At 40.5% G+C, this 26,168-nt stretch overlaps 2 protein-coding genes across 2 annotated transcripts in view; one reads left to right on the forward strand and one right to left on the reverse strand.

Annotated features, from left to right (window-relative positions):
• The first annotated feature begins 5 nt into the window (after positions 1 to 5).
• Positions 6 to 11,345, forward strand: BCCIP (BRCA2 and CDKN1A interacting protein). The gene is made up of 7 exons (XM_034062523.1): positions 6 to 134; positions 3,191 to 3,265; positions 3,919 to 3,999; positions 5,147 to 5,236; positions 5,799 to 5,986; positions 6,657 to 6,834; positions 10,690 to 11,345. Exons 1-7 carry the CDS (start codon positions 6 to 8, stop codon positions 10,858 to 10,860), a joined length of 912 nt encoding a protein of 303 aa, XP_033918414.1. The 3' UTR covers positions 10,861 to 11,345.
• DHX32 (DEAH-box helicase 32 (putative)) overlaps positions 11,315 to 26,168 on the reverse strand; it is a 25,930-nt gene continuing 11,076 nt past the window's right edge. The window contains exons 7-11 of the mRNA XM_005143736.2: positions 16,919 to 17,110; positions 15,139 to 15,288; positions 13,818 to 14,008; positions 12,791 to 12,972; positions 11,315 to 11,501 (exon numbers count right to left, since the gene is read on the reverse strand). Of these exons, the coding sequence (XP_005143793.2) occupies positions 11,315 to 11,501; positions 12,791 to 12,972; positions 13,818 to 14,008; positions 15,139 to 15,288; positions 16,919 to 17,110 (902 nt within the window). The remainder of the gene's footprint in view (positions 11,502 to 12,790; positions 12,973 to 13,817; positions 14,009 to 15,138; positions 15,289 to 16,918; positions 17,111 to 26,168) is intronic.

A 26,168-nucleotide genomic window follows, 5' to 3' on the forward strand; every position in this document is an offset into this window, starting at 1 on the left:
GTGTCATGGCCACGCCGGCCAAGCGGCGGCCGCAGCCCCCTGCCCAGGAGAGCGGCTCCGAGTGCGGGTCCGAGCCGGAGCCGAGCGAGTCGGGCTCGGAGGAGGAAGAGGAGGAGGATGAGGCGATCGATGAGGTGAGCGGGGGGAGCAGGGCCCTCCCCTCACGGCCGCCCCTGCTCCACAGCCGCTCGCTGCTCTCCTGAGCCGCTGAAGGGAGCAAACAAGCGGCTGTGGTGGCGGAGCCGTGGTTGGGAGGTGCCGGAGAAGGGGGGTTCCCCTTTGTAAACCCCGTTCGAGGCGGTTATGGGTCGGGGCTCAGTGTGGGGCCGTGGGTTGCTGTGCTCAAGCCTAGACTGGGCCCTTCCGTGTGTTCCTGTGGCACGTGTGAGCGTCATGGCTTTACCTCAGAGGGTTTGCTCCGGGTTCCTTTCTGTGTACGGAGAAAGGGAGGAAGAAAAGACAAAAATAAGGGTGAGGAGAAGAAAAAGCATCAGAATTCACAGAAATAGGGTTTTAATTTCTGAGCTCTCTCGGACATGTGGAAAAATGCATTACTGAGGCTGCGGAGCATGGCCCTGAGGGAGGAGTCTTCCTGCGAGGAGATGCGCACTGATGGGAACACTTTAAGATGCTCGGGGGATAAAACATCTCTGATTTTTCACAGGGCTTAAAAAGAGTCAATAGAGAAGCTGTGGCTGCCCCATCCCTGGCAGTGCTCAAGGCCAGGTTGGACACAGGGGCTTGGAGCAGCTGCTCCAGTGGAAGGGGTCCCTGCCCATGGCAGGGGTTGGAACTGGAGGAGCTTTAAGGTCCCTTCCAACACAAACCAGGCTGGGATTCTGTGATTATCAATGGGTTTTAACTGAGTACATTTCAACTTCAGTGTTTTGCTACCTTGTTTTCCGTACGGTTTCACTTTGAGTTGATGGCCTTTCTTAGCTGATGCCTTAGCCTTTGTTAGTAGATCAAAAAGCAAGCCCTGCCTTTGTAAAAAACCCATTTCGTGATAAAAAGTGAGAGGTAATCGTGTTAATCAGTCAGACTACCCTGAAGGAAAACAACATTTAGCATAGGCTAGAAACATGTGCCACTTTAAACGGGTGCTAACTTATGAAGTTGCTGACTAGTGCTGCCAGTGCTGTGTGCACTGTTCAGTGTTCATAAACACATCAAAAAGGTTGCATTAGTGTGTAAATACTGTGAAATTAAAGCTAATGGCAATAATAATAGCCTCCCCCCCCCTTTTATTTTTGCTTTAAGTGCACAGCATTCCTGTGTAATGTAAGGAGGACAGTGGTTTTCAATGTGTTTGTGGACAAGGTTCCTTGACTCTTCAGTCATGGGGTCTGAGGGGGGTTCTGAATGTCCTGCACTGGTATGCACAACTGTGTTTCATTTGCAATTGTTTGTATGCCGCATAAAATTTGCGGTATAATGCTTATTTTAACTTAGTAGCCCAATGTTTGAGGATGCTGTAGTACTATTACATCTGTTTCAGTTTGGAAGTCTTGATATATCATAGAGTCATTGAATGGTTTGGGTTGGAAGGGACTTTAAAGCTCCTCCAGCTCCAACCCCTGCCACAGGCAGGGACACCTTCCCATTTGTAAAGCCATATACTTAAAGGGCATTTATTTCTCTGTAATCCTCAGCCGTTTTATTTTTGCCATATTAGCCTTTCCCTTCCCCACTTCCCACATCATGTGGAAAAAGGAAAATCTCTTCTTTTATGCAGATGTTCTCATCATTGAAGGGGACATGTGGTTTTGTTGTCAATGTGACAGCAATATGATTGCCAGGTGGGGCTTGGTTGTTGAGATAGAGCTTTGCTCACTGCTGTGTTTATACATAGCTGGGTATTGTTGCATGTTACTGTTTGCTTTGGGGGTTTTGCTTTGAATGCAACACAGGGGAAGAGAATCAGCACACAGCAGCAAGACTGAACACACCAAAATATATGATGGGTCTTTAGTTGAGTTTTTTGGTTTTTAATAGATGAAAGATGAAGGGTTTGTAAACTCTGTCATACCAAGCTGTTATTTTGGGTAGTGGAAAAAGCCATGAAGCAAGACCAGTATTAGCAAATCTAGTGCTCCCATGGTTTATATCGATTTTATGGCTATGATTTGCACAGTATTCAGAACCACTGTAAGCTGTGTTTTGTTCAGAATTTACTGGCTTAATCATTCAGTGAGATCCCTGGATTTTCAAGTACTTGGAAAGGAGTGAATGCTGTGTATGCCAAAGATATAAGCTGTTTTCTTATATTTATAAATCATGTGCTCTCAGTTACTTCTATAGAGTGTTCTTGCTTTACTAGACCATGGAAGACTATCCAGGCATCTCCCCTGATTTTTACTACCCCCTCCCAAGTGGCTATATACCTGTTTTCTACATTATAAACAGGGCTTTAAATCTGTTCTCCCAGTGGACAATAAAGACCATGACCTCAATATGGGGTTGAAGAGAGTTATGAGTCTGAACTGGTGGTAAAAATAAGGTTCAGTTGTCTAGATTGTTCAGAAAGTGGAATACAAACTAACAGCTCTAAGGCAAAATCTGGATCACGTTGAGCAGTGGCTCTCAGAAGACCAGGCAGGCAGAGCCACCTTGGCAGGCAGTACTGTTAGTACAGAATGCCAGTAGAAATGTTTTGTAGGCACACAGCATTTGTTCTGGAAGGAGAAGCAGGAGTTCACATTCTGATTTTGCTGTGCCTGGGTCTTATAAATCTACTGAGTAGATTTTCATTAGGATTTGAGGAAACAGCAGAAGCATCATTTTGGATGCAGTTGCCTAAATATCTGCAGCAATCTTCATCTTTAGCCAAGGCATTACAGTCCAACCCTGCAGTTTCTAGAGTTTAACTGCCTGGATCAAGCCTCTACAGTAAGTCTTAAGTGGCTACAGCCAGCGTAATTGTGTGAACCACATTGCAGGAACAAAGTGTTAAAGGTTTGTTCACAACACAATTTGTAAGTTAGTTTAAAAAGATACTTTCACAGATGCTCTCTAAAGATTGCAGAAGAAATGGTAACTCCCAGCTGTTGCTGGGATTACTCAAAGATGGAAATAAGTTCTATTTCTGATGTTGACTAATACTTGTTTTTGGTTTTCTTATAGTTTAGCTTTGTTTTGATAATAACTTCTTGCCAAGTGTGTTTGATATTCTCATTTTACCTCTTCACAGGAAGTGAATGTTGAATTTGAGGCACATTCCATATCAGACAATGACTATAACGGGATAAAGAAGTTACTACAACAGGTACTTTGACTTCTTGTTAGCTTGGTTGATATAGCCATTGATAAATAATATCTAAAGAGTTATGCAAAGTCATCAGTTCACATAATCTTTATTGTGTCACAGTTTTACTGTGCTTCAGCTCATGAAGATTGAATTACAGCCATAGTCAACATGTGTCTCCTGTACCACACTTTCAAGAACTTTACCCAATGAGCTGTAGGGCTGTTATTCCATAGTGTGTATAATCTTTCCATCTTCATTGTGTTGCTTGCTGCTCAGAAAACCTTGGTCAATGTTAATCAACTTCTTGGAGGTCTTCCTGTAGATGTCAGCCCTAAAAAAGAGACAAACAAGTAATGTGTCTGCTTAATGTGGCAGCTTCCAGTCTTCTTTTGACTGTGTCTGTTGCTCAACAAACACTCAGATCATAGCAAATTCAAAGGATAGCAGGTATGCAAAATGCTAGTGTGCAGAGGGTTGAGGAGCTTCAAGAAACTGATTTTTAATCTTTGAAGTATTATATTGAAAGAAGTTAAATAAACAAACTCACTAAATGGAAATTAAAAATTAAATGGAATATTTCTACTTAGAGAAATTGCTGAGTTTAATTTCTAGAGAGTGGCCCATGATGTATCGTAATACCTAAAACTTAATACTTGTTTCCTGTTTTCCAGTTGTTTCTAAAAGCTCCTGTTAACACTTCTGAATTAACTGATATGTTAATACAACAGAATCATGTTGGAAGTATTATCAAGGTAAGACAGAATTTACATTTGTAAATGGTGTACTATACTTGTTACGTTGAACTGACACAACAGACATTCAGAAGGGGACCCTAGATCTGTACCTTGTATGCTTTCTTCCTATTCTTTCTTCCTTGTATTTCTTTCTTCCTTTGAGAGGAATTTTTCTCTAGGAGCTGAAATTTCCCATGTCTGCTTTTAACCAAACAAGGAATTTGATTTATTGTTTTGGTTGATTTCTTTTTACATGTGGAAGGTTTTTCACTTTTTCCCCTGAATTTTGGTGTAATAGAATAATAATGCTGACAGTGTTATGGAGAAGTTTGTGGCCATCTCCATAAGAAACAGGACCTTGTGATTTCAGGATGTATAGCGATATAGATGGGAAATATCCTGCATGCCATTTCCTTTTGCACAGAATTCTCTGGATATAGGAAATGATTCCAGAATGAGTCCTAATCAGGTTCTGCTAATGCAGTGGAGCACTCTGAAGGGCTCCTGAGTTATTCTTGTCTAAGGAAGCTGTTCAGTACTGTACAGTTCTCAAGATGTGAAGGTCACATTGCTTTCAAACCCAGACAAACAACCCCTGTGGCACAGTGGTGCTGTTGTACCATGTTGCTTGGTGTCATTGCTGTACATTCCCTTTTTGTCCTGTGCCAACAGTTTTTCCACCCATATTTAATACAATCCTTCTATTACAATTGAATGACCCCTAGTTCTTTCCCCAGGTTTTTCATAGCAGAGTTTTGTTGAGCTTTTTGTTTCACTGTCAAAGCCCTGTTGCTCTGGGTTTTAAGACTTTGCAGGTTTAATTTCCTATGTTAGAAACTGAAGAAAATTGGTTTTGCTTAAGATATTGCTGTGCCTTGTACCAAGTTGCCTTTTATTAAATGTGAGCTATCAAATTTTAGTGCCTTTCCAAAAATCCTGCTGTAGAAGACACATGAGCTGGCTGTCTATAGAGCTGGCTCTAAGTACACAGATTCAATGATGTGACACTTTCCTAACTGTAACCAGAATGTGTAGGTTGTGTGTTTGTAGAGATTATGTGGATGGTTCTCATCTGCTGAGCATTTTCTGGAAAGAAAGCCATTTTTTGCTGCAGAGTAGAAATAGCAACAGCTCATATTGACATTCTATTTCTATTATTAAACAGCAAGCAGAAGTCCAAGAAGACAGTGATGATGATGAAGATGATGATGAAATCTTTGGTTTCATTAGCTGCTTAAACTTAACAGAAAGGAAGGTATGTTATGGTTAGTTATTCCTCATTAGCATCTAGACAGTAATAAGTGAGACTGTGCCCTGTTTTTCTGCATTGTATAACAAAACTAGGCAGCTGGATGAGGATTTTGATTTCCACCATGGAGGACTATGGTCATAAAAGTTGCACATCACATAGCTTGCTTTCAGATCTAGTCCTGCATGAGTTGCTGAAGGTCAAACATAACGCCAAGAATGGAATAGAGAGTTAAAACTAGGTTTAACTGTAGGCCCAGGGTAACTGAGCTGTCAGCCTCTTGTATTTCTTCACTGTCATCTTTTGCAGCTTGAATTTTACTGTTGAATATACTGGTGTTGCAACTCCTCACTGCTCTCTTGTCAGTTGAGAACCTTTGTTTGCCCTCAGCTTCAGGATTGGTAAATAATTCCAGAGAACTTGTGCAGGCTGCTTAATGAAATCACCAGTAGATCTGTAGAGTATTCCCTGGAAGTTCACATTCAAGTTCCCTTGTGGAAATAGTTGTTGTATAATGTAAAGAAAATATACCTTTTAGTATATAAAGTTACATGTGTCTTTCTTTCAGGATACACAGTGTGCTGAACAAATCAAAGAGCTGATTCTAAGTCGGTGTGAGAAGAGCTGTGAACAGCATGTAGTTGAACAACTGAATAAGCTCCTAAACGATAGTACTAAGCCTGTGGGTCTTATACTGAGTGAAAGATTCATTAACGTACCACCACAGATTGCTCTACCCATGCACCAGCAGCTTCAGTAAGTGTGGGGTTATTTTGACCTGATTTCTTCATATTTTTTCAGCAATCTATGTATGTAGAACTATGTTAAGGTAGGTGATAGTACAGCTATAAATAAGAACACAAGTGTTTTCATTTCATTTAAGGTCTTTAATTTATTAAAATTAGTTATATCTTTAGGCTTTTCAAACTCTTTAAGATAGAGGAAATAATTGAGAATGTGTGCTGTTCTACTGCAGAAGTAGCTGTGTGTATGTTGTAGTTTGTCTTGCAGATTGTGTTCCTATTGATCTAGGAAAACTTAAAACTGAGAATTTCTTATAGCAAACTGATAGTGAGACCTTTAAGGTATTAACACACTGATAAAGAAAACATGTAGACAGGGTTGGTCAGGAAGGTTTTTAGAGAAAGGAATGAGGTGCTTGAAGCTTAGCTTTGAGGGTTACTGCTAGTACAGCACTTGTCACAACTCATGCAGATCTCAGCCTCTGTCTTACAGGGGTTGGAGTGTGTTTTTACACAAGGGTGGGCAAGAGTGTTTTCTGTCTCTTCAGTTACAGTTCCTCAGGAAGTGACAGTGTGGTGTACCTTCTAATGCACTGTAAGGTTTGGTTACACTCTTATTGAGTATAAATTGTGTATGTAGATGTATTTTCAAATAGTATGTGTAAACATTTATTTGTCTTTAGGAAGGAGCTGAGTGAGGCACAGAGAACAAACAAACCATGTGGAAAGTGCCACTACTATCTCCTTATTGGCAAGACCTTTACAGAAGCCACAAAGAGCAGTTCTAAGAAGAAGGGAGGGAGAGATCAGCAGAAGGAGGAATTAATGTTTGCAAATGCAGAGGAAGAATTCTTTTATGAGGTAACATATGTGATTCTTTTAATTTAAAATGGTTATTTGCTTTTTACATGTCAGCAATAAAGGTGTTTCCCTTTATAATTCAGGGAAGGTTTTTTAAAGGTATGTTCACATATTGCTTCAATTAGATCCATCTTTTTTTAGAGTAGTGTTGAGAGATGAGCAGGCAACTTATTTTTGTGTATTGAGCCCAACACCTCTGTATTTAGAGAAGGAGGGAGAGGTGTGACATCCATAAGTCCAAATGATTAAATTCATCCTCTATATTGGCATGAATTTACTAATATGTTACTTGTATCAGGTCACGATGAACCTGACTATGGAACGGTGTGGCACAGGCAGTGTTTCTACATGATGGAGTCTCCGGTGCTATGAGGATAATGGAAAAATTCAGACAATACCTGGAATAAGCAGAGAGTTCAGAGGAAAGATCAGGTTTTACTTTTGTTTGACACCAGTGTCTTGGCCTTGAAGAATTAGGAAACTTCATCTCTCTTTACACATATAGCAGTGTTGAAGGGATTGAATTGAGTGTAGTAAGGGTCAGACTTGTTGAAATACTGTGAATGGAATATCCACATTTTTAGAATGAACAAATGGTAATAAACCTGGATATTGAATTTAGCAGCATGTCTCAGGCTTTTTGAGCTTATGGAAAATCCCTTTTATGGGGAGAACTGCAGTTGTCTTCTTTAATCTGAATAATAAGAAATGCGAAAGACATGTTAAACTGCTGTGTCAGCTGAACAGAGAAGACTGGTGTGTGAATTGCAGGAAGTGCAGGTTAGCTGAGTATCTGTCAGTGGAATTCAAGCTAATGTGATTTACAACACAAGTGTTTGAGAGTGGCAGCTCAAACAACAGGTAGTAACTTGCCAGGGTGCTCTAACTTAATCATGTGTCACAGCTTCAAGCACTTAGAAGAGCAAAGATTGGAAGAAATGCAGAGGGATATCTGTTGTTAGAGTCTCCATCAGCATCTGCACTGCATGGTAATACTTAAATACACAGATCTCTTTTGGTTGTTAGTCCTGTGTCAGAAAAAAAGCAGCTGTTGAGGCTTTTTTCTTTGGTAATGCATTTAAACACATTTCTCTCGAGATCTTTCCCCAAGCAACTGAAAAGATGCAAAGCTCTGCATTTGTGTTACTGTCTTTACCATAGAATGGCTTGGGTTGGAAAGGACCTTAAGATCATCCAGTTCCAGGCCCCCTGCTGTGGGCAGGGACGCTCACACTAATCCATGGCACCCAAGGCTCTGTCCAACCTGCTGTTGAACACTGCCAGGGATGGAGCATTCACAACCTCCCTGGCCAAGCCATTCCAGTGCCTCACCACCCTCACAGGGAAGAGCTTCTTCCTTATATCCAACCTGAACTTACCCTGTTTCAGTTTGAACCCATCACCCCTTGTCCTGTCACTACAGTCCCCAATGAAGAGTCCCTCTCCAGCATCCTTGTAGTCCCCATCAGATACTGGAAGGCTGCTATGAAGACTCTACACAGGTTCTCTTCTCCAGGCTGAACAGCCCCAACTATCTTTGCTGTGGAAAGGTGATTTACCTGTTCCCTTTTGGATACCGGTTACCTTCAAAAATGCTCAGAATACAGATTTCTGAAGCTCTGAAGAAGCAGCTGTCACCTTCCTTTTCTGTCTCTGTTCTACTCAGGACAAAGATATTAATAAAAAGTCCTAAAATACTGAGATGAAAATATTACTTCCTTTTTCCTAAGGCAGCCTCTCTACACAATTCTGCTGCTCCCAAGCCAGATCAGGAGAGGGGAAGAGGCAGGACATGAAATCAAAAATGTACTTTGAAATGCACAGAGTTTTTCATTGCTCTTGTTTTTTTTATTTTTTATTTTTTCTGAAGCTCTAAAAATGTTATTCTACAATATTGCTGCTTTGTCAAGAGACTTGTTTCTCATTTCTGGCAGTGCCTACAGGATAAAGTACTTGCACATGCATCATGGTTAATGGCAAAGCTTCCTCCGCGTGATCATTCATGGCATTCTCTGTTGGAGGCTATGATACGGCTGTAATTTTATTTCTTGGGAAGAAGAAAAATGGAAGTGGGTGAATTCCTTGTTAGCTATAGGGAATACTGATATAGCCTCTATGCAGTAACAAGTTTGGGTTTTGCTTTCTGTTTTCCTGCCATAGCATCTTTATCAACTGAACTTGAACTCTGTGTAAACATGTTATTGAAGAACTAAAAGGGAAGAAGCCTGTGATGCCCATGTGTCCTTATGGCTTATGTTCCTGGAGGCCTGTTTTGTATTTATCTGTTTTGTTATGTTGATGGTATTTTAAAGACTTTAATCTAAATTGCAGTAATTTTCAACTCAAATGGGTAGACACAAACTGAACATACTTTTCTTTTTAACAGTCTTTCTAGTGTTTTTAACAAATTCATTTTGAACGTTATGGAGGATAGTAGATTAATTTGCTCTCTGGACTTTATAATGTTTATGTGTTATAGTAGTGTTGGTGTGTATATCCTCCCTGATCATGCATAATGTTAATTAGATTGCAATAAAATAGTATTAAATGCAGTCAGGCAGACACTTAGAGCCATATAAACCAGAGAGAAGTCTTTTTGCACTTGTCAGTTCCCTGTGCTTTATTCTGTTCCTGAAAACATTATTGAGGGAGCAGAAGAAAAGCTCTGTTATAACCAGACTGGAATTGATTAAAGGTTTAGGGCCTCCATTGCTCAAATTGTTTGTTGTTGAGCAAAGCCACTCCATTAACGTGATGGTTTTCCCAAAATCAAATTTACAACCTGGAGATACTGTTAGGAAATAGCAAACCTAAAAGGAGACTGGAGTTCAACTTACCCCGCGAGGGAAGAGGTTAGATACATTCTTCTGATTAGGAATTCAGCTCATGCTTCTTAATCTGACTTGTGTGAGAACTAGAAACATTTGTTAGGTAAGTTTCTCTTTTCCATCAGGCCTTTTGCCTGGGAAAGCTAATAAAAAAGGACTGTTAGGTCTGTATGCAGTATGTATCACTGGAAAGAAATAATACACATTATGGATACCTGCCTATTTTTATAATCCGTCTTTTGGTGGCTCCAGCCATCTACAGGCTTTACAAGAGCTTTTGAAATTCCACTCAGGATTCATGTCGGTGCCCATTCCCTTAATGCTTCATTTCTAGTGGCAGTGTGAAAGAGGCGATTACTGTACCACATATTCTTACAGATAACATTAATTTTAGGAGCAGTTTTAGAGTAGGCCATGAAAATAGCAGAGCCTGTTCGGTGCTACAGACCTTCCCTGTTACCCACACCAAGCTCTTTAAGGAAGGCTTTACTCCATGTTCACTCTGTCCCTATTCCTTTTATCTGGCTTTTGGCTGATCTCCTAAGGCTCAAAATTACTCAGCTGCTGATTTGTTCATGTTCTGGGTCTGAAGGTCTATTAAAGGTTTGATGTTCCTGTTACTGGTCAAGGAAACCTGCTAGTTGGCACAATAGCTTCTAAGGGTCAGTGTTTCTTGATGTGATAATAGGGAATAAGATGCTGTATTAAAACCACTTAAAAGTAGGCAGAGCAAGCATAATAAAGGGGCTTTCTCTCTGCTCCTTAGGTCTTTTTTCTGATACCAACCTATAATAATAGTAATCATTTTAGAGTTTAGTATGAATGATATAAATCCTGTGAAAAGCAAATGGTTTGAAACACTTAACAGTGGATTCTCCTGAAGGTTTTTTTGGTGGACCTTCTGAGAGGGAAGAAAACTTCTTAATAAGCATGTGCATAAATAGGGTCATTGTTTTTACTTTGATGATGTATTATCTTCATTCTAATGACAAAACTGGATCCTAACACATTTCTTTCTGTTGTTTAGAAAGCCCTTCTGAAGTTCAGCTACTCTGTGCAAGAGGAAAGCGACACTTGTTTGGGTGGCAGATGGTCCTTTGATGATGTACCAATGAAACCCTTGCGGACTGTTATGATAGTTCCAGCTGATGGAATTCATGCCATTATGGATAAACTCAAAGACTATCTCTCAGTCTGAGATTTCCTATAAACACTGGGTTTTATAAAGCAGCCATGCAGAACTATGACTTTACTTTTTCAGAAGGTTGCTGTGGAGTTAATGGTTTTTTACTGCTCAAATGCTTCCTCTACGTTTAGAAGACAAGGAGCTGGTACAAATAAAATATGAAATTAATATTTTTAAATCTTCTGTCTTATGATATATTGGTATCATCATTAAGCAGTCAATAAAAAACAGTGTAACAAGAAAACATGAAGATCTGCTCAATATGTTTTTAACCAAAACTAAAAAATTGTATATTTTTGTTATGAAATAACACATAAGGAAGAAAAAACTTTTTGTCTGTATGTTTCTTCTGTTAAATACATTTATTTCAAAAGTTTGAAATGATTTCATGGGTTAAGATGGAGGTGGATATTTCATGTATTGCTTTTATTTGTATCTGTCCGATATATGATGGTTCAGTCTAAATTCACTGAATAATACATCTTTGTTCAGTGGGAGTGGGAAAGTGTTCATTTTCTTTGTCATCATTAGTTTTCTGTTCCTCCTTCATGGCTGAAGCAGGTGACAAGTGATTGATCACCTCCTGCAGAATATCCTTGCTTTCACTGGGAGGAAGATTGCTAAAGTAATACTGAGGTACCAGCTCCACGAACCTGGTGAGGACGTAAGACAAAACATTGTGAATATCTTTGATTTGGAAATGTTTGAATAGCTATGTCAAGGCTTGTACAAAAGACATCAGCAACATGCTACAAAGCTGGTGCTTCAACTCAAACACAGAATCTGCAAGATATAGTAATAGTTTGTGGTTTTGGGAGACTGACAGTGTACTCAGTCCATACTTCAGGTGATGTTCATTCAGATCTCAACGCTGCAGATTGAATTAAATAGTACTTTTTCTGCATTTGAACATAGTTTTGGTTCAATCAAATGATGAAAAAGGCTTTCCTAGAAGCAGTGGAAATAGAAAAGATAGGACTGTGAAATGTATATTCTTGATGTAAAGAGATTTTTGCAGAAGGAAGACTGTAATCTTCTCTTGAATCCATAAACAGTTGACGTGGAATGATTTATGTGGCTGGGTACATAAAATATGTCAAGGGAAAGATTTGCAGGAAAACAGGTTTTCAGGGAACAGAGACTTCCAGTAAGATTAATCTGTGAGTACACTGCTCTGTTAACTCTTCCTTGATGGGTTTTTTTTTGCTGTATATTTTACCTTCTAAGAAACTTCTGCTACTTGTCAGGTGTTTTTTCAGTGGATGCATTGATTACAGTTGCAATGGCAGTACCTGAACAGATTAGCACGTTAAATACAAAGGCTGGCTTACATGATGTTTTGGTTTGCATGAAAAGAATAGTGATGGTGTAAGATCACAGTTCTTCCCTTTTTTAACAGTCGGGAGCTCTAATGCAGCGAGTGTTCTGAATGACAGGGCAGACAGCAAGCAAAGCTACACACAGTGACAGAACAATACTGGCAACAAAGACTTTAAATTTATCCCACATAGATTCACTAGGGAATATGAAAAGTGTGAAAAGCAACAATTTCTTCACCCCTCCAGTGATGAGAGCTTAGCTATTAGATCTTAGGCAGAAGCTCTTCCCTGGGAGGGTGCTGAGGTGCTGGCACAGGGTGCCCAGAGAAGCTGTGGCTGCCCCATCCCTGGCCAGTGTTCAAGGCCAGGTTGGACACAGGGGCTTGGAGCAACTGCTCCAGTGGAAGGTGTTGGGGTTGGAACTGGATGAGCTTTAAGGTCCCTTCCTACACAAACCAGTCCAGGATTCTGACTGGGTACTTTCTATGACAGGGATAAGGGAGTTGATTTCCTCAAGCATTGTTCTCAATGTACAACACATATCCTTACCAATTTTGTGACTTAAGTTATGCTTTTGTGGTAGAGGTATGATTGAAGAATCGGTTTCATCATTGTTAACTTACAGATCTGGCGATATCTCTGAGACTACTCGGATGGAATTGTCTTCTGATATACTAAATTCATGGAATAAAACCCACTCAGGAATCTTTCTGCTGTTATAATAAGATGAGAAAGGATGAAGCTGGGCCACTTGTCTGTGTGTTAACATTAAGTAGTTACCTGAGCCATCTACATCACGAGCAATCTGAAAAACAAATATACAAGGAGTTGTCCATTACTTCATTGGTTGTACAAGATGCATAGATCAGTGTTTGCCTATTATATTAAAACCAGGAATTAAACTTGCATTCAGATACTTTGAACTAGAGAACCTAAATATCGGTATTCTTCCCAAATATCTGTGGGAAAGAAATATCTGGATACTGTGAAACAGGGCTTGGAGTTAAAGGAATTATTCATCTGTATAGTTGAAAGGAAACTGCAGCAAATGAGGGCAGGCTTATACAGTAATTTCTGAACTTGGCTTTAAAGGGTCTATGTGAAAACTGATGTATTTTGGAAGGCTTTAAAGTGCAATGTGCAGCCCTTGAAGTAGGGTATTTTGGATGGGTCATTTATTTAGGTGGAGCATAGTGATGTGAAGGAAAGCATGTTTTCAAGTGGAAATAAGTTGATCTTATTTATGTATACAGTTACAGTTAGTGTATTTCCTTTGATTGAGATGAAGAAAGCTGTATATTATGTGTACCTACACATACTAAGTTGGTTCTTGTTTTCCAGGGTATTTTCACCACAACAACTTTCAATGTCTGAGAGAATATTGCAAGCTAAAGAGGTTCCTGAGGTAAAACAGTTCTTTGAGTGAAAGGCATATTGACAGTTTGCCTCTTGCAGTGAAGTGTGTGGGCTTCATACTGTGATAGCTGAACCCCAGAGAGAAGATTGGAATTGGCCCAAGTGTTTGATACACTGGAAAAAATGGCTTTTATCCTTTCTGCTGAGCAAGGTTTCATTACCTAACTTAAGTTCTCTGAAAGCATTCTGTCCAACAACAATGCAGTAAGATGAAAGCACAGCATTTTTCCTTACGTGCATAAAGTAACCGGATAAGAGAGATTTCTTAATGTTGAGTATATTTTCTTTGGAGCCAAAGCCCGGTTCTGAAATGGGAAGTTCAATTCGCTTCATTATCTCCACTAGTTCAGCTCTGATAATTTCTGCCATCCTCAGTGCAGAGCTGCTTAGGAAGTAATCACGACACCATTTCTCAGTGCTGTAGTCTGGGGAGGAAAAAAGAGGTTTGGCTTAAGGCAAAGTCTTACTGATGGGTATTATCCATAGAGATACTGCTCTGTGGAATGCTCTTTGGTGCAACAGATTCAAACAGTGAGTGGCTATGCTAGAGCTGTCAATACTCAGGTAGCAAGAGCTGTATGGACAGCTTGGGCTCACTGATGTTGTGAAGTGAGGGGCAATACTTGATATCCTTAATTTTACAGATTCAAAACTATATCTTTCTGAATAAAACTATGCAACATCTCTTATTTGGTCTGTAAAGGGTAAAATGTGTAGCAGCTCTGTTTCCAGGCTTTCAGGATATGGAACTGGAATCGTACCTATAGTGCTAGTGATGATCCTGCATGCTGGGAAGGGACAGGTTCTCTTGCACCTCTCCAGCATTCAGCATGACTGAACATGAAGGAGCCCTACTGTCCTTTAAGCTTTTACTTAGTATAGGCAAATTCATCACTCCTCTGCCTAATTACTGGGCTTAGGCTAAATGAACCTGAGCAAGATGCTTGCGCACAGGGAAATGCTGTGAAGAGCTTCTGTTTCCTCGCTTCTATTTGGTTTCCTGTGAATCTGAACTTTGATTTTTTGCCCTTTAAACTTCCTTTTAAGTTGAAAGCCATCAGAAACCCACCAGAATTGTGAGGCTGCAGGGGGAATCCAGCCCCCCCTCAACTGTGTTTGTGGTGTTTTACATCTTAAACCTGGATTATGTGCTGTTACAGGAAGAACCATCATCCTGGTTTTGTACAATGTCACTTCAAATGAGTGTTTAGGTATCCTTGTTGGATGATGTTCACTGTCCTAGGTCATTTTCAGTTAGTTAAATACCTGAAACTAATATTCATTGTGCTGATTGGATGGGACTTGGAGCAAGCTGCTCCAGTGGAAGGTGTCCCTGCCTGTGGAAGGGGTTGGAGATGGATGAGCTTTAAGGTCCCTTCCAACCCAAACTGTTCTATTTATTCTATCTTTAGTTTCTCCCTGCAAATCAGCAGTTCCCTATGGAATCATTCAAAGAGGGCCTATAAACTAAATGCCAACAATGACAGCTCAGGTTTTTGTTTTGTTCCAAATTGCTTACAACTTGCTTCCCATTGCATGCTCTGGGTACACTTACATTGGCTTGTGGAGTTTGTGCTGGCTTCCTTGAAGGCGTTGAAGACATTGATAAGAGTAAAGTGATCTCCTGCAGGGTGGGAGAACTTTCGCCAGCAAGTAAGAGCAATCTCTTCTGTTCCAGGAGGTGCGTGTAAGAAGCAATGAGGAGCTTAGGAAAAACATCAAACCAGTGGTTATTAAGACACGTAGGTGCATGCACAAGTACTAACTCCATTGGAATTCTTGTTTGTTTCCTCACTTCCCGTTAGCCTTCAGTGTTGGATTGCTGATTGAGAACCGAATCTGTTGTACTCACAAAGGTCTTATTTATATGCATGTCCTTTCAATCTTGTTTAGTTAATTTGTGCCCTAAACACAAATGAGGTTGAGCAGCTTTCTCCTGCCAAAATGCTTCATAATGGCATGATTCAATTTATCCATAATCCAAGCATGTGGTTTCTTTAATGTGGAAAGAAACTAAATCTATGGATGTAACGCCTTAATTTGGTGCTGTATGTTGAAATTTGTGCCTCTCAGTGCATTTTACATGTGTTGTGGTACTGTGCAACATAATTGTGTCTTTCAAGATAGTTGAGCTTTGTGAAAACTGAGGTGTGCCTGTGCTCAGTCACTGACATTTGTTGTATGTACTTAAAAACTTTATACATGTTTTGGCCCACTGTTGAAAATCAAGCTAGTTTGTTCCATAAGAACAGCTAAAGCAGTTTGGTGCCCTGTGAGTTCATGTCCTTGCTGCCTAAGACTGGTTTCTGGGTCCAGGACGTTCCCTGTGGGTAGAGCAAAGTAATGGCATACCAAAATACAGGCAAGGTTAAGTGGGTGTTGAGCAGTTAGTAGTTCTCAGGTATTAGATCTTAGGCAGAAGCTCTTCCCTGTGAGGATGCCCAGAGAAGCTGTGGCTGCCCCATCCCTGGCAGTGCTCAAGGCCAGGTTGGACACAGGGGCTTGGAGCAGCTGCTCCAGTGGAAGGGGTCCCTGCCCATGGCAGGGGTTGGAAGTGGATGAGCTTTAAGGTCCCTTCCAATACAAACCAGTTTGGGATTCTCTCTGCACTGTCCTGCACTGTCTGGTGGGATTCCAAGAGGTCATCATCATTATTTGCTGTTTGAATTTCTGGAGTCATTGTCCTCTCAGTTATCCTAAAATCTTTGATTTTGTGCATCTTTGATGTATTAAGATTTCGATGGCAGCATTTGCACAATTAGTGTTTTAAATATCTGGGGTTTATGTGTTGGTTTCAAAGCTCTGTCACATCTAATGAAAAGCTCTACAGATAACAACCCTACCCAGACTCCATGTGTGCAGTCTCTGGGGCCAGCTGGTTTGTCTCACAGCGTAAGAGCAGAGGATCCATTGGGAAGGAATGGTATGGATGCTTAAGGTTATGTTATTTGTATAAAATATTTGATGTGAAGAAACAAGATCACAAAATAATTCTTTATGGGTCAACAGTTCAATATTGTTCATCATTAGAACTTCCTCTAATTTGCTGCTCTGGTCTGTAACAAATGTACATGAATATGAGATAAGAAGGTTCATTTTGAAGGGATGTTGTGCTCTCTGGCAGAAGGTTGGAAGCTAATGGGGCAGCCAGAGCATGGAAATGGTGTGCTACATGTAAATTCATTACTTGCTTTTCAATGCATGCTTGAAGTCAGAGCTTAAACAGCCAGAGATATTAATTCACTTGAAATAAGCAGGATGTGGATAACAGAAGTTTGTCTTTGGGTTACACTTGTATGAAGGAGGCACAAGCCAAGCAGTAAGACATGTTTTACCTGTTACCATGGCTGCAATGGTGAGCATTTCATCAACACACTCGAATTCACACGAAGCCAGAATTGACTTTGACAGCTGTGGATCCAGAGGAAATTCCGACATAATAATTCCCAATTCAGAGAGGTTTCCATCATTATCCAGGGCTGCAAGATAATCGAGGTCTTCCAGAGCCTGCATCAGGCTTTCAGGAGCTATGAAAAGGAAAGATCATTTAAATTCTTGAGAATGACTAAATATGGATGAGCAACCGAATTCTCATTGTAGTTTTTCAGCTGTGTATTTCCTGTGTGAAAATGATCAAGTCAGCTTCTATCATTTGAGAATAAGCGATTGAAAAGTAATAAATGATTTTAAAATCATTTATTTATAATTAAATTATAATAAAAATAAATTATAATATTAATTATAATAAAAAAGTAATAAATGAATTTCATTTATTCAGGTTGGGAATGTTTTGGAGGAATGAAATAAGGGATAACAATTACAGGGCTGCAAATGACTCTGTTGGTCTTCTTTGTGTCAGAGCAGGCTCTGAAGTCCAGACACAGCGTTGGATGCTTGCACCCCATGTCAAACACTCCCCTCACCATTGGCATTCTCCAGGTATTTTTGTGTCCATGTTTAGATGATCTTAAGGTCCTTTCCAACCCTAACTATTCTATGATTCTATGTTCATTCCTTTTAAATAGGAGCGGTTGCATTTGAGGGGGGCTGAGGGATACACAACAGCTCTAGGAAAGAGGATTATAACCAGAAGACAGCCATTTGTAGAATCTGTAGCTCTCTCATCATTCCTGCAGGTGTTTGGAGTTCACTTGGCTGCCTTTTTGTAGTTATTATTGTTTTATATAGTTTCTCATGATACCAGGAAAAAATGGGGACATAGTAAACGACAGTGTCTCCCTAGCAATTGGCTGTACTTTCTCACTCCATAAAATTCAGTGTTCCATTTTCCCTTATAATAGGTTGTAACTTTCTTACAAGATCCGTAGGTAGAAGTGAGAACAGTGAGGCAGAAAAAACAATGAGTGAATATAGGAAAAGAATTAGGTAGGCTGAAAGAGACTAGTTTGGGTAAAAAGTAGGAAATAAATGAATTTGGGCCACACAATGAGCAGGGAGCATGAGTAAGAGACACTGAACAGAGGCAAACATAAAGGAAATCATGAGTTAGTGTTTAAGATAGGCATCTAGTAGTGAAAGCAGAGGAGAATGAAGACCGAAGTGATGAGGTTTGTATCTTAGATGTTAGATAAACCCAAGTAGAGGCCTGACAAGAGTATTGAATAGGGAGATCTTCTCCTGCACATTTTGAACACTGACCTTTCAGGATAAGGTGGTCCACATGTGCTTTTCCTAAAGACTTCTGGAGTACCAGCAATGAATTCAGTTCATTGTGCAGTTGATTCAGTTTTGATTAATGGTATATTTAGTTTATTCTATGAGTCTGTAAGTCATAGTATTTTCTTCCTCTTTCATGGATGAGAGTGAATGAAATGAACAAGATTTGAAGAGGATGACTTATACACACAGACATCAATATGCCTTTTTAATCAGCCATCATTGCATCTCAGCAGATATATCTCAGTACACCAGAAAGAGGACATTTGCAATAGGTCTTCTGAACCTCTCAACCGGATGGGAGTAAATAACAAAGGAGTTTGACAAAGACTCTTCTTTCTCATCAAGCATCTTCCTGAATTTCTCCTTTACCATCTTTTTCCCACTATTTTGTGCTTCGCTGCATCCTAAGCAGTTGCAGACAGAATCAGCTTATGTATCCCCCAGCCCTTTCACTGTTATTAACTGCTTTTTCTTCTGGTAAACGGTGCCAGAAGAATGTGAACCCTTATTCTATGGGTTTTTCAGGTTTTGAAAGGAATTAGTTGAAGTGTTTTCTCAGCAACACTTTGTTCTACTGAAAGAACAAACCTTGACAGTTGCAGTGTATGGATAACATATCTGAAAGGACAGGATTAAGGAAATCAGTACTTAAAATGAGAACTTGAGCAGGTCTGTATGGAATATGTTGTTGATGGAAGTAAGTCCCTGTGGCAAAACAAGCATAGAAGAGCTTTATGTACAGCAATGGTAGCTGCAGTCATGGCACTACAGAGGGTGAAGCTGAAAGCCAAGTAGTTGTCAAGCCTACACTCTCCGAAGTGTAGCTACAGCATGGAAGACATTGAAGCTTGGGAACTCTTGAAGTGTGAAGGTTCTGTCCTCCCAGCTCTTTCCAAAGGTAGATTTCTATGCCAGTTCTCATCATAATGGTCCATATTTTCAATGAGTGCCAGCTCATATATTCATAACTGCTCTCCTACCACTGCAGCAGCTTTCTCCTTATTCCAGTTTCAGGAACTGTTGGGTATTTTCTCTCTGGTTTATGGATAACAAGTTAAATTCTAGTGTTGAAATTGGTAGCAAAAATTCCACTACAGTGGGACTTGACTTCATCCCCAGCCTAACGTACCCATCAATGGGGATGCTAATGGCTGCACTGGCAATCTTACAGGCTTCAGTGGACTGCTCCAGTTTGCATATTCATGTCCAAAAGTCTAATAGCAAAAACTCAAACCACAACTACCCCCACAGGCAGGGTGTGTGTTTGTTCTTGTATCTTCATTAGTGTATGACTAGGAAGAAGTTGTTGCTTGAGCTAATTGTGAAAGGGAATCTCTCTTTGGCAGGCTACTGCAGCATCATGAAGATTAAAAGCAAAGCAAGCCTGTAAGGAGCTGGGAGGTCACATTTAACCTTAACTCCATGCTTCAGGCACTCTGCCTTCCTGCAAGACAATCTTGAGTTTGGGTTTTTCCTTTGTTGGCAATGAGCTGACAGTCTGTGGCCGTCGCTCTGTAATTGACTCCTTCTAATGAAATCAATACAAAAGTAAAATGGGAAGCAAGGAATCACCTGCTGGTTTTAACCACAGAATCCCAGCCTGGTTTGGGTTGGAAGGGACCTTAAAGCTCCTCCAGCTCCAACCCCTGCCACGGGCAGGGACACCTTCCACTGGAGCAGCTGCTCCAAGCCCCTGTGTCCAACCTGGCCTTGAGCACTGCCAGGGATGGGGCAGCCACAGCTTCTCTGGGCACCCTGTGCCAGCGCCTCAGCACCCTCACAGGGAACAGCTTCTGCCTAAGAGCTCAGCTCAGTCTCCCCTGTTCTGGCAGCTTCAAGCCATTCCCCTTGGCCTGTCCCTACAGGCCCTTGTACTAATGTGAAGGGAAAACATAGTTTGTTAATTCCACTTGTATGAGCTTCTACAGAACTCCTCCAGTGTGTAAATCTATCAGTGTTGTGGCTTTGCTTAATTTTGAAACACTTCCTATTAGTTTTCAGATAAATTCTCTCAGGAGTCTGTAAATTCCTGTTAAAACTGCAGATTTGCTTCATTTCATTATTAGAGTTTATATCTCTGCCTGAACAGCATGTGGGGCTTTTGTCTAGAGAGAATGTTACCATACACACGAGGTTTAGTGGGATAAAAGATGAGCCCTTGCCAAAACTAAGGCATCTGAGAAGAAAATACTGAGGGAGTTTAAAGAGATTAAAAGTAACAGCTGATGAAGAGCAGGAGTCAGTGACAGGAAATGCATATCAGTGAGTGAAAATACAGGGAGATTAAAAACAGTCATTCAGACATAGAGTAACTACTAGGAAATCATGGGAAGCTAATTTCCAGAAGCCAACAAAGTGGTTTGTGCTAGAACTTACAAAATAGATGGTTATATGGAAGCCAGTTTCAATCCCCTGATAGCATCAGTAATTTGCGTGTTTATGCCCTAGAGTTGGTTGCCTTGAGATTTATAAGCACGAATTACTTCTCTGCTTTGCTGTAAGTGTTATAAAGAAAAGGAAAAGAAGGCTCCTGGTGGTTTATTGTGGTAGAAGGGACAAGACAGTAAAGCAAGATTAGAACAGGTGAAGGAGCAGTAACAAAGACAGAGCTTTCAGATATGGGTCTGTGTTGTTGAGGGACTAGATCAATAAAAAGGCATTGTAAGAACAGCAAGTGCCCATTTGAGAGTTCTTTATGGTATCGTTCCTATTTAAATCAAAACTGTGATAAAACAAATGTAGTGCAAATATTTAGACAGGAAAAGCTCTTTCTTAAATAAAATAAACCTGTATTGTCCTATAATGATACGTAGCAAGCATCATTATTTTCAGGTGTCCTTGCCAACACCAACTACTGCTGCCATAGAGGGCTCTGCGAATTGACTGCTGCTTTCACGGGAGCAGAGCTAAAACAAAGCTTTGAAGACGTGTCCTGTGCTTTCAACAAGAAGCTGTCACATCCCTGGGAGTTTAAAAGGTATCTCCTTATCTGGTATTTCCTTTCCCTTGCCTGTGTTCTTTGGCTGGTTAAGACTGGGCTGCTCTGGACTTGTGTCAGGCTATCCAACCAGTTTCTGTATACACATCCTACTCTTGGTCATTCTGAGGCTTAGTAAAGCAAATATGTAACTAAATATTATAGTTAGGGCTGAAATCGTTTATCTGAGAGTTTAAAGCTGATTTAAAATGATATTCTTCATTTCACGGTTCCTTGTAACTTTGACATGCAGTTATGTTTCTACAGGTAGCTGCGCCTTTAGTCTTTCTAGTATCACATCTTACATGGCTGAAATTGAAGTGCTTAAGGTGTCATAAAATAGATAAAGAAGTATTATTCTTGGTGCATAAGGAACCAATTGATTCCCTGATTTGCCCAAAGTTCTGTAACAAGTGAATATGGGAGACGGGGATTGGAGATCATGAATTCCATGATTTTTGATAGTGCATTTAACCACTACATTGTGCTATACATAGATCTACAGGTCCTGTGCTCTGGTCTCGTAGCCTGTGATAAAAGTTGAGTTTGTAAAATGTCTTTTCTTTGATAGATCTTTGCTTTCCAGAGAAATAACTGTTATGAAGTTCAAGCTGACATGAACGTCAGGTGAAAGGATGTTGGCTTTAAAGAGCTGATTCACTGCCTGGCAAGCCGCAGGTTTGCCCAGCTCCTGTTAGGTTTAACAGCGTGAAGAACTGCCAGAGTAATTACTGCAGGGAGAAAGGTTCTGGGGAATTGCTTATTCTGTCACTGTGTTTTAACATTGCTGCTTGGATAGCAAACCGAAGATATGGAGCAATTGAGTGCCAAAGGTTTTTCTTCTGCAAGGACCAGCTTCTGTGTGCAGATTTCATCTTGATTCTGAGGGAGGGTTTTTATGAGTCTGTCATGATCTGAAGCCACCAATTCCATAACCATTCTTTGAGATTATCGTTGATCATTAAAAATTACTTTTCTTTGTAGTCTTTCCATTCATCATAGAATCACAGAATGGGTTGTGGTGTTGGAATGGTGTTGGAAGCTCATACAGTTCCAACCCCTGCCACGGACAGGGACCCCTTCCACTAGAGCAGCTGCTCCAAGCCCCTGTGTCCAACCTGGCCTTGACATTTAAAGATTATTATAAAATGGCATAAAAGAATATTTTTAATCAGTTTGGTTTCTTTTATTGCTCTTTATAAATTACATGAGAGTCCAGCTTTAACAGCACTGGGCTACCCCTTCTCAGTTTAGGGATGCCCTTTGCGGTACCAGTGCCCTGTTCTAACCAATTGGCTATGTTGAGTGTGGTATGTGCTCAGTTACTGCACTATGCATACTGCCCTGATTCCCATTCCTGATGCCCCTTGTTGCATGGATATGGGAATGCTGCTAAAGACCAGGGTGCCCAGTCTATACTTATCTTCCTGAGGGATATTTGCTATCTGTTTCTTATCTCATTCAATTCCTTTTATGCTTTTCCACTGATTTGTGCAGGACAGACTTTGAGGTATGTGGCCATGTCCGTGCTATTAGAGAGCCTTTCACTGGGAGATATATTAATTTAATGCATTATATTCAGAAATTAAAACATCAAAGAATCAACAAGTGAACTTAAGATACTAAATCTGACATGAAGGGATCTCTGGTGAGCAGATCTTACACAACGCATTGAGTTTCTGTCTGTGACAGTCTGTTTCTAATGAACAAATACACAAATGAGTTTTGTTGCTGAAACCATTTGAAATCATATCTATTTATACAACTGTTATTATGGATATTGTTCTCAGTGGGGTTATAATAGGATAGCTCTCAAACATCACGGTACCCATGACCATCCACTGATAGTTTAAGCTGAAAATTGTGTATGATAAATCTGCACAAATGCAGAACCTGCACACTGCTTTCACCCTGATTTCTTATGGAATATTTCCCTGGCTTCATCCTTATACTGATTTTCACAGCTTAAATAAGGACTTTTCCAGTGATTTACAAAAATACCCAATGTTGCTGCCATCCAGGGGAAAGGAGCTCTTTTGTCCCATTATATCACACAGTAAAGACATGGCTGATTAACTGACAAAAACATAACCACATCCTTATGACAGTGGCACAGGAATTCGGATAATGCACTTCAGAACTGCAGTGCCAAATGCATTTCCGATGGCTCATGGATCCTGAAAGGGGAACAAGGCTGCTGCATTTGCTCATCTCGATGATGGTGTGAATTAAAGGCAGCAGCTGTAAGCCTGACATGTTTGTTGCTTTCATAATGCAGTAATGAGTCAGAGTTAACCAGGAAAACCCCCTCGTGTACATTGTTGCTGGGCAGAAAGAAGATGTTTTACTGATGTGAGTTTTGTTTCTTTACTTATCTGCTGTGTGTTCACTCCCTCACGTGCAGGGAACGGACCGTGAAGTACATTTCTCTTTGGATTCTTGCTATGGATTTTAGTGTACTTTAGGTCTGTTTGTTCACTTGTTCATGGCCATATGTGACTCTGTCACCTCAGTGAAGACAGTATTTTGCTTAGGAGAAATTCACTTACAGTTAAAAGAAACCCCCAAATTCTCCACCTGTTTCAATGCAAAGAAAACTTGAGACTGCTGAACAGAAATGGTGCCCAGAGTCATAGAAACCAGGTTGGAAGGGATCTCAAAGGTCATCTGGTCCAACCTTTCTAGGCAAAGCATGACCTAGACGAGAGGTCCCAGCACCTTGTCTTACACAGTGTCCAGTCATTGGTTGTTATCATTGTGAGGAATTTTCCTCTTGTGTCCAGTTGAAATCTCCCCAGGAGTAACTTGTGCCCCATCACTTCTTATTGTTTCCATGGGAATCTCTGCATAAAGGGAGTCTCGTCTTTATGGCCACACTTTATATACTGGGTTAGCATAGCATAGGAAAACCTGTGCCATGTGTGGTACCTGGGAGAGACTGCAATGTGTTTACACCCTCTAGTCAAAGGGATGTTAAGTCCAAGGAGGCAAAGAGATGCGGAATAGGCAAGCCCAGGACAAGCTGTGTTGGTGAGAAACAGAAAGGGTAATTTGTGGTATTTTAGTATCTGTATGCTCTGAACAGCACTTGGTATTTGGCCAGGTCAAACAAGGGCACACAGATATCCTGCAATGTCTTTCTGTTTGCTTGTTTGTGGGGTTTTTTTCTGCTCTAGCTGATCTTGTGCCATGTTTGGTTGAGAGTGGGAAAATCAGCTTTGTGTACCTTGGTGGTAAATGTGAGTAAGAACTGCTGTGCCCAAGAGTTTTCTTAGGGTCAGAAAAGCCACAGTGCTTGTTTTGTGAGCTTGGTTGCTCATCTCTTTCACTTAGGTCTGTATCCCATCCCAGAGACCCTTCCTCAGCCTTTTTCATCACTTCAGGTTACGGAAGGTTTGTGCAATTAAGCTGACTGCAGCAAAGATAATGAAGCCTTTTGGGGAAGCTAAAACCTCTTGTTCAAGAGAGGATGCTTTCCTTCTCTGAAAGCTCTTCTCTTTGCCTTCTCTGCAATACTCCTGCAGTACATAATTCAGAAAGGTGTAACATCTATTTGACCTTATGACTAGCAAAGTAAAACTTCATGGCTACCCTTTAACTGGGTACCAGAGATATTTGGAGCTGGGCAGCAGGGAATTGTGGTGTGACTTTAGGGTCAGTCTCTGCTTCTGCTGGAGGTTGTTGTGCTTCTTTAGCCTCTGGAGACCAGTGTGCCATTGAGTGTGTGCAGCAGGTTGGGTCTGTCTCAGCACAGAATGAGGAAACTTGGCCTTTCCCTGGCTGAGATCATTGGGCCAGAGCTCTTGGGAGGATGAAGAGTCCAAAAGGAGGTTTTATGTGCTTGAAAGCTTGAGATGTGTTTTGAGTTCTGTAAGTTGGCCTAATACAATAACTAACTGCCCTTATAAATTTGCTTACTTCAGCATTCCTGTTTCTTTCGAACATGTTTCACACCAGGTACTTCAATCTGTCTGTATTCTGATAGTGTGAGCTCGATAGTGCGAGCTTCTCTGGAGAACTGTGGTAGGGATAGAACTTACCTGTTAGTAGGAAAGAAATTGCCTGCTTGGATGTGGAGAAAAGGAAGCCCCAAGGTAAAGAAAGCCCATGTGTGATCTATCCTGGGGTAAAGGATGAGTTGTACTAGACACTTTCAGATGTTTAATGGTGATGGGGAAAAGACCAGGAACTGCTCCATTGTGCCTTTAAATCCAAAAATACCATATGCTTTTCCTAATGTAACTTCACTAATTCATTCTAAAGAGCAATTTTCTTTATCCAATAAAAGCACTAAAATGTCTTAGAATATATTTTCTTGTGTTTAGTAGCACACTTTATACATTTGAATGGAAGCCAACTGTGTTCCACAACCATTTCCCATGAAGGTTTCCTAAATTCAGTACAGGAGGTGACACTCACAAGGCCCATTTACTCTGATCCTCATCAGTCGTGGCTTAGTTACCACTCAGACTGGCAATGTATTTTCACATTGCTTTTGGGACTGTTTCTGCTAAACAGGCAGACAGGGAAAAGTGGAATAAATTCGACTTAAAAATTCCACTTACAATCTATCACAGCAGGAATGAAACTCTTTATCACTAACTAATTGCAGTGCACAACATGCAGAAGACTAGCGATCATTCTAAGTTTGGGTATGTAGATGAGGAAAGGGAGGATAATATAAGGATTATTCCTATTTGCACTGGAAAATGATCATAAATGAAGGCTGCAATAGGTCACATGAAGGCAGTGAAATTAGTGCTATTCCCTTCACTTGAATGGGTTTCAAATCCCAGCAGAACTTGCAATGGTGCTTAGGTTTTGTGGTAGGTCAGAACAGAGGAGAATATCCTACTATAGAAAAAGCCCTGAAATATTAACTCAGAAAAGTGAAGCAAATAAGGAGCCACTTTCTTCACACTTTCCTC

The sequence above is a fragment of the Melopsittacus undulatus genome, chromosome 4 (genome assembly GCF_012275295.1).
Source record: "Melopsittacus undulatus isolate bMelUnd1 chromosome 4, bMelUnd1.mat.Z, whole genome shotgun sequence".
Classification (NCBI taxonomy): Eukaryota; Metazoa; Chordata; class Aves; order Psittaciformes; family Psittaculidae; genus Melopsittacus; species Melopsittacus undulatus.

Excerpts from the sequence above, each read along its gene's own strand:
- BCCIP (XM_034062523.1), top strand. The coding sequence starts at position 6 with ATGGCCACGCCGGCCAAGCGGCGGCCGCAGCCCCCTGCCCAGGAGAGC. Across the intron at positions 3,266-3,918 it reads TAAAGAAGTTACTACAACAG|TTGTTTCTAAAAGCTCCTGT; the intron begins GTACTTTGACTT and ends CCTGTTTTCCAG. Across the intron at positions 4,000-5,146 it reads ATGTTGGAAGTATTATCAAG|CAAGCAGAAGTCCAAGAAGA; the intron begins GTAAGACAGAAT and ends ATTATTAAACAG.